Genomic DNA, 8480 nt, shown 5'->3' on the forward strand with positions numbered 1-8480 from the left:
AACCGAATCAGGAAAATTACTGCTAAATCATCACGAAGTTAGATTAAAAGAACCAAATATTGTACCAGATCAATTCAATTGCCGCACTCCGGTTGAAGAATATCTGAACCATTTTCAGGCGTGCATGGTGGTGAATCATTGGGGGAGAATTTGAGGCAATGGAATATCTGGCTGCCAGCCTGAGAGGTTCTGCGGTTACACTCCTTACGCAGAAAACAGGGAGGCGACTCAGTTACTATGAACTAGTGGACAGAATGAGGAAAAGATATGGTCCAGGTGGTAAGGCAGAGGTCTACCTTGCCGAGTTGCGACAGCGACGGAGAGGACCAGGAAAGAAACTTCAGGAATTAGGACAGAGCATAAGAGATCTGACGGCTCTCGGCTATCCTGAATTTGATGAAGTCGGACAAGACCGGTTGGCGAGAGGACACTTTCTAGATGCAATTGTAGATTGCAAAATTCGAGAAAGGGTTTTCCGCTCGCAACCAAGATCATTGGACAAGGCAATAGAAACTGAAACCATCAAAGTGTCATCTGTTCTGTAGAAGTGTACGATATCTCGGACACGTCGTCTCGGCTGAAGGTGTGAGCACAGATCCAGAGAAGATAAGCTCTGTACGTGACTGGGATTACCCAACTTCTGTATCAGAGCTCAGGAGCTTCATGGGTTTAGCATCCTATTACCGACGTTATGTCAAGGGATTTGCAGAGATCGCCAGACCTTTGCATCAGCTTATGGAAAAGAACAGACACTTTGATTGGACAGAAGAATGCCAGTCAGCTTTCGATCAGCTTAAGGAGAGACTCACCACCTCGCCCATATTAGCATACCCTGAGCCCGATTGACAGATGATTCTGGACACTGATGCTAGTGATTTTGCAGTAGGTGCAGTCTTGTCTCAGATCCAGGATGGGCAAGAGAAAGTAATTGCGTACGCAAGCAAGACACTCAAGAAAACTGAAAGAAACTATTGTGTCACTAGGAAGGAATTACTTGCCATCGTCATCTTCTTGAAACATTTTCGCCAGTACTTATATGGACGTCATATCACTGTGAGAACCGATCACGGATCTCTCAGGTGGTTGACAAGTTTCAAAGAACCCGCCGGACAACTTGCCCGCTGGCTTGAGGTTATTTCAGAGTACGACATGGACATCATTCACCGACCTGGAAGGAACCATAGTAATGCAGACAGTTTGTCCCGACGACCATGTAAGCAGTGCGGGCGTGAAGATAGCAAAGCAGACTCAGATCCAGAACAAGTACGGATATTATCAGTTGATATTGAGGAAGAACAAAAAGAACTCAAAGACCAACAGAGAAGTGATGTCGGGATCAAGCCGGTAGTACAGGCCAAACTGGATGGGCAGAAACCAAGCGATGCCCAAACATCTGCCTGGCCAAGAGAAGCTAAGCGTCTCTTAGAATACTGGGATTCACTACACATCAAGAATGAAGTGCTCTACCGCAGGTGGGAGTCAAGTGATGGGGAAATAACCAGGTGGCAACTTGTGGTGCCCCGAGTCATGGTACAAGAGATGGTGAAAGAAATGCATTCTGCTACTACCGCAGGCCATTTCGGCATCAAGAAGTGCCTCGAGAAAGCACGATTGAAGTATTTCTGGGTCGGGATGACAGAAGATTTCCGATCTGGAATACGCCAGTGCGACATCTGTGCAAAAAGAAATGCTAGCGGAGTACATACCAGAGCACCCTTGCAACAACAAATAAGTGGATCTCCAATGGACCGTATAGCCCTAGACATCCTTGGTCCGTTACCCGAATCTACAAATGGCAATAAATATGTCTTAGTTGTTGGGGATTATTTCACTAAATGGATGGAAGCATTTGCTATACCTGATGAACGAGCCGACACCGTGGCAGAAAAGCTAGTGAAGGAAGTCCTCTGTAGATTCGGAGTCCCCTCAGTCATCCATTCTGACCAGGGCCGAAACTTCGAGTCGGATGTATTCAAAGAGGTATGCCGCCGGATGGGTGTAAAGAAGACTCGGACAACGCCCTATAACCCGAAGTCCGATGGCCTAATTGAACGATTTAATCGGACTCTTCTCAACACGGTTGCCTCTATGATGGATTCAGAGTCGCATCAACGTGACTGGGATAAATATATCCCCTTTGCCACAGCAACATACCGGAGCAGTCCTCAAGAGTCCACTGGAGAAACTCCGAACATGCTTATGCTAGGAAGAGAAGTCACCTTACCAATAGATCTGGTAATGCCGCCCACCCCACTAGATGAAGAAGTTAATACTGACTACGCCTTCAAACTCAGAGATACACTACGGACAGTACATGAAAGAGCAAGAAGAAACCTAAAGGATGCTGGAAGCCGACAACGCACTCTATACAACAGAAGGGCATCCGAGGCCGACTTCAACGTGGGGCAATATGTGTGGCTCAGAAAGAAAGCTAGAAAAAAAGGAGTATCTCCAAAATTGGAACCCCGATGGCTCGGACCGTTTCTTATCGTTTCTGCTGTCACATTTCGTCTTCAACAATCTCCTAGATCTCTACCACTTGTGGTCCATGCAGATTGCATGAAGAAATACCAAGGTGTTGAGCTTCCAGTATGGCAATTCAGAACAACCAATAACAACTAAACTTACAACGACCACAGTTGATTGATTATTCACCAACAACAAACGTATTTCTGCTTTGACCATGCACTCTGTCGTTTAGATGTAAAATAAGATGAAGAATATGAAATTCAGCTGTTTTGTTTCACGCTACAAATTAAATCGAATTTCGGGCCCAGAATTATGACCAATTTTATGCTCTTCTCCAATTTTTATTGCAGAAGATGGTGAGTGACGACGAGATCAGCATTTCCAGCAAAGTATCACACAATGAATTCTCCTGTGGGGAATGCAGCAAAACGTTTGAGAAACTGGCACAGCTTAATCGCCATCACCGGGAATGTCATGTGAAAAGGTTCAGATGCACCAAATGCGATTACAGATGTGGAAGGAAGGGCGACTTGGAAAAACATGAAGCGACCCATGCAGAGCCAGTCCCAACCAGAAAGTATGGAAAAACTCCAGTTCACACTCCGGAATCTAGGTCCCGTTTAGACAGGTCACCATTCCGACACCGGAGCCCGAGATCTCCTAGGGATAGCGGAAGATATTCCCACTCAGCACCTAGGTCATCAAGAAGTCCGGAAAGGTCTGTAAGAAGTGTCATTCGACGAAGAAGCAGAAGCCGCTCTCGGTCACCCGCATCTAATACACCTCAATCTTCTCATCGGAACGACCCAGGGAAATCTCACCAAAGATTTAGATCTGCAGAGAAGACTCCTTCAAGGTGCTGCGACGCCAGTTGCCAGACAGAGGAAGACGGAGAACTCCGGAAGCGCGTCAGGAATCTGACAGCTAAGCTGAGGGAAGCTGGACATGATGGGGGATCGGTTTTGGAGTATACCACATCATCCATCAAAAGGCCCAGAGATGTGATCCTTACACGTAAAACTGAAAGATATATCACCAAACACGGAGAGCTCGTTGAAATTTTCACAGAAGAAATCAAAAGAGTGCCGGATGAACCATAATTCTATATAAACTAAAAATGACTCTCAAAAGACTCTGGCATAAAATGCAGAATTAAACAAAACGGAAAAGGACTCTTGAGAAGAAAATTCTGCATCGTTTGTTGTAGCCTTTTAATGTATGATGATGTTAACGTTTGTGTACATAGAAGTTGTATGTAGTTTAGTTCATCTTTAGAAATATTGTTTACAAACTCAGATGGAAGGGAAAAAAATCATCTCGAATGTTATATCCATAGGAAGTTTGAAATTAGAAAATGCGGAGTGGTTATCTTGCTCATATTAAACATGATAATTTCTTATGGAATTGTTACAAAATGTAAAGAAACTGAATTTGCAAGTGTTTCTTTGCTAGGAAATTGGACAGCTCGGGGACCGTAACGAAATGAAAGGTTTATTTAATTATCAGTGTTGTTTTGGAACGGCAAAGACTGTAGAATAATTTTTAACCCATATTTATAGTTGTATAGCGAAATTCAGTAATCGCTTGTAATCGATTATGTAGTGATTTCTGTAAAAATGTAATTATGCCTTTTTGCTGAGGAGTATCGTAGCTTACAACTGTATAATTGTTTTAGCTCTTTATGTTTAATAATTTCACACTGTTTGGATACACAAAATAAGTGACAATCACCATTGTCTTACTGAAAAGATTTATTCTATGACTTTAACTATTTTTAAATAGTGATAAAATTTTATGGCCTGACAAGCTCCCTCCTCAATCGATGAGCTAGATTGATATAGATCTTCTTTACGCTCGATCACACACCATGTTACTAAGCCTACAAGTAGTATTTGCTGCCCGAATTTCTGCTCAAGTTCTGTTTGAGCCTGCTGCGCCAGGGTGAGCATGTATTCTAGTAAAGTTTGAAAATAGTAATACTTCGTTTTCATGCCTATAATTATGTTGAGTACGGAGCTACAGAATGCATGGTCTGAAAAGCAGAAGCACGAAAATGTTGGAAGTACTGACTGGAAAAAGTGAGAAGTACGGAAAATACTGACTTTACCGAAGTACGGAAAATACTGACTTTCCTGAGATACTGAAAATACTGACTCGAGAGAAGATACGGAAAGTACTGAGTCGAGAGAATAGACGGGAATTACTGGTCTTACCGAGATTCCGAGATGAGTGAGGATGCTTGAAAGTTTTTACCAAGATACTGAAATTACGGAAATACTGAATGCTGGGTATTCGGTCTTCAACATGGTTGTGCGGTTCCACGAGATATGATATAAGATATTGTGAAGGAGTAAAGAGTCAGAAGTGAAGAAAGACGGACTTTACATCAACTGGTTGTATATTGCAGCCGAAACGAACCAGCTCGTCAGGAAAGAAAGTCGGTTCGGCTACAATATGTATTGTAACGAAATGAAAGGTTTATTTAATGTACATCATGGTTTTGGAACGGTAAAGAGCGTAGAATAATTCTTAATCCATGTATATAGTTGCATAGGGAAATTCAGTAATCGTTTGTAATCGATTATGTAGGTATTTTCTCTAAAATATATGAAAGCAGTATTTGCTGAGAAATAACGATGTTTACCACTATTTGATTATGTTAGATGTTCATATTTATTTGTTCTTTACTGTTTGGGTATAAATGGTCGTGACAATTACCATTGCTGTAGGTGTATAGATTTATTTCATAATTCTAACTAGTTTTAAAAGATGATTAAATTTTACCGCCTGACAATTTCCCTCCCAAATCGTTGAGCATAATCGAGCTCCATGCTCGATTATGAGCCATGCGCTATGCTTGGCAATAAAAGGTTTCTAATCGAAACTCTGTTAAATTTTCTTTGGAACCTGCTGCGACAGGATGTGCATTGATTTCATCAGTAAAGTTATAAAAACTGAATGCCTTGCTTACTTGTCGTTATTCTGATGTACGGAGCTACAGTGTACATGGTCGAAAGAGCAGAAGTGCGAAAGTGTTGGAAGTACTGACCGACCAGAAGAAGTGAGAGTACGGAAAATACTGACTTTACCGAAATACGGAAAATACCGACTTTACTGAGAATTCTGAAAATACTGAGATGAGTGAGGATACTGAAAGTACTGAAATTACAGAGATGCTGAAATTACGGAGATACTGATATACTGGAATAACTGAGAAAACGGAGATGTTGAAATACATGAGATATAATCTAAGTTGCTGAGAAGGAGCAAAGAGTCAGAAGTAAAAAAGACGGACTTTACACCAACTGGTTGTATATTGCAGCCGAAACGAACCAGCTCGTCAGGAAAGAAAGTCGGTTCGGCTACAGTATATATGCATATATATAAAATATAGGCCTATGACATGTGTAGGGGTGTGTGTGGGTGAGTTTGTTCGTTTTGTGTGATCGAGCGCCTTTGGAACGTTGATTCATGATTTTGCCCCCAATCTGAAAAATGGATCGACGCCCCTGTAAGTCATACATGGGTAAAAGCAACAATTTCAATTTAAAAAGATACATGTTAGGAGTTTTGATGAACATAGATTACAATGTTTAAAGAGCAAGTGTGCACAAAAATTTATTACATATAATAAAATAGAATTAAAAAAAATACAATAAGCCTATTAGAAAGTGATGAATATTAGACAATTAAAAATTCAAATACTAATTGGATTAAAATGAAGACTAAAACCATGACAAAAATCCGTTAAAAATTTGAGTTGATTCCAAGGCTATGAAAGTAAAATTTATTGAGAATTATCATTCTTTTTCTCGCATGCTCTCTCTATAATTATTACATGTATGTGCTTGTATTGTAATGGTAATGCTTTTTTAAACTAAAGTTAATTTAATATTTGTTTGTATTTCATTGTATTTATTAAATAATGTTACAGGGCCACAAACACAGGCCCATGCTGCTTTCAAGACGTCCTGGTTTTTTCCTTTCTTTTCTTTACTTTGTAATTTCTTGCTTTTGTTATTTTGCCAAATAAAATTGAATTGAATTGTCTACTCTTCATCATTCAGCTCGACCCATGGAAATCCTTCCTACGGGCCACTAAATGATATCCACTCTATTATGATTAGCTTATTAACATGTTTGTAGGCCAAATGGTACCAAAATGGCCGAAAGCTCGCACAGATGAAGAGGAAACTCATCATCGAGAGCTATTAAACATCTATATAGTTATCATAATTCATCCGAGTGTATCATCTTTTCCTCGCAGCATTGCCATAATCCGAGGTCAAATTTGTTCATCAAAGGGGTTAAAAAAAAATTGTTTCTAGATGTCATTTGTCTGTCGGAACATATTTGATTGAAAGTATTTCGACTATTACCCACTTTCTATTCATGTTTCATATGCTTTAAGGCAACCTTTACCAAAGCCCGTTTACAGCTAATGTAAAGGGTTCAATAATGTGCGTTAAACTGGAGTACCATCTATTTATATTTTCATACAGAAAATGTAAGTCGCCAGAGAACCTTTTCCCAAGTCGTTGATTCTTTGTGAAAAGTTGATATTTCAAGAAAGAAAGAAAGAACACAATAATTATACATTCGTTTTTTCCCCTTAAAATGTAGATTTTAAAAAAAATAAATTCTTTATCAGTTAATTTGGAGAACATTTTCAGAATATCTCTAAGCTTTTTTTTCAAAGTACCAAGAAACGGCATAACTTTTGAAAAATAAATTTCAGACCTTCAAGCAGATTTAGTCAATGCAAACAAATTGTGAAATCAGCGAGACTAATATTTCAATATAATTCATATTAATAACATTTTTGAAAAATAAACATTGTGCAAGAAAGTGCACGTCCCACGGTGTGTTCGCATTATATTCACAATATAGAGATTCCACGGTGTAGGACGACTATCTTCACACTATTAAATTTGAACATTGTTCGGTGTCAATCATATATTCACATAATCCGCTATGTAAACACGCTGTGTTGAATTATGTTCAGACTGGTACAGTGCCATATTATACAAACGTTTTCAAGTAAGATAAATGTATGTATATTATGAACGACCACAATTCATATTTATTTGTTTATTCAATTTTTGCCTCATACGCACCTATATCTACTCAGCATTGAAATATGCAATCACTCATGTACTTATAATACATTATTTCGTAAGATATGATAGAGAAACATTAATGAAGACATTTACAGCATTGATAATAAGTAAGATGGAAGATGAAAATGCAAAATACACCATGGGGAACGCTTATTATCAAGTTTTAAACAAGGTAGGTGATTTCAAGTAGTCCCCAGGGCTGTTTTGTTAAATGTTGGAGTTGAATCAGGCTGAGATGAGCTCTGAAGTAGACTTTGGACAGTTTCCAACACCATTCTTGAAATTACTCACTAAGATTGCAATAATAATTAAGGAAAAGAAATGAGAAAATTGACTCAAAGTAGAATACAAAACACGTTTTAATTGTGTAACGTCAGGATATACAAAAATTATGAGAGCTAAGTAATTTATTGATGATTTGGACCTTGGACAAGTGTCGCAACACGCAATAGACAAAATAAGGTCAAGTGTTTTCTGATAAATATTACTTGGTTTCCTCTTCTGATGAGGTATCGTATTCAAATATTTACATATGATAGGATAGCAAGTTTGATTTTATTTCTTTGATTTGATTTCTTTATTTACCAACAATATTTACATGTTTACAGGTTATGAAGCAAATTGCATAACAGTCACACATGTATAAAAATACGATAGTAAATGGGACCAGAAAATAGCACTGGTGCTAATCGAGCCTGGCCCCACAATATTACAAAATGCACATTTAAGAAGAAAACAACAATTTAAATTGCAATATATCCCTTGTAAAGGATTATCATCAACATTTTATAAGTGTCTTAATTGTATTAATTATCTACTGTAGACTTACATGATGATGGTGTGAATTTATGACAATAAATGACTTTTTAGAGAATTCCTAAACTTTTTCTT

General features: G+C 38.8%; 1 protein-coding gene across 1 annotated transcript; it reads left to right on the top strand.

Moving 5' to 3' along the window:
- The first annotated feature begins 2822 nt into the window (after positions 1-2822).
- On the top strand, positions 2823-3569 carry LOC129265406 (zinc finger protein 774-like). The gene has a single exon (XM_054903403.2). It carries the CDS (start codon positions 2823-2825, stop codon positions 3567-3569), a length of 747 nt encoding a protein of 248 aa, XP_054759378.2.
- Positions 3570-8480: the final 4911 nt, after the last annotated feature.

The sequence above is a fragment of the Lytechinus pictus genome, chromosome 8, assembly GCF_037042905.1.
Source record: "Lytechinus pictus isolate F3 Inbred chromosome 8, Lp3.0, whole genome shotgun sequence".
In the NCBI taxonomy this organism is placed as follows: Eukaryota; Metazoa; Echinodermata; class Echinoidea; order Temnopleuroida; family Toxopneustidae; genus Lytechinus; species Lytechinus pictus.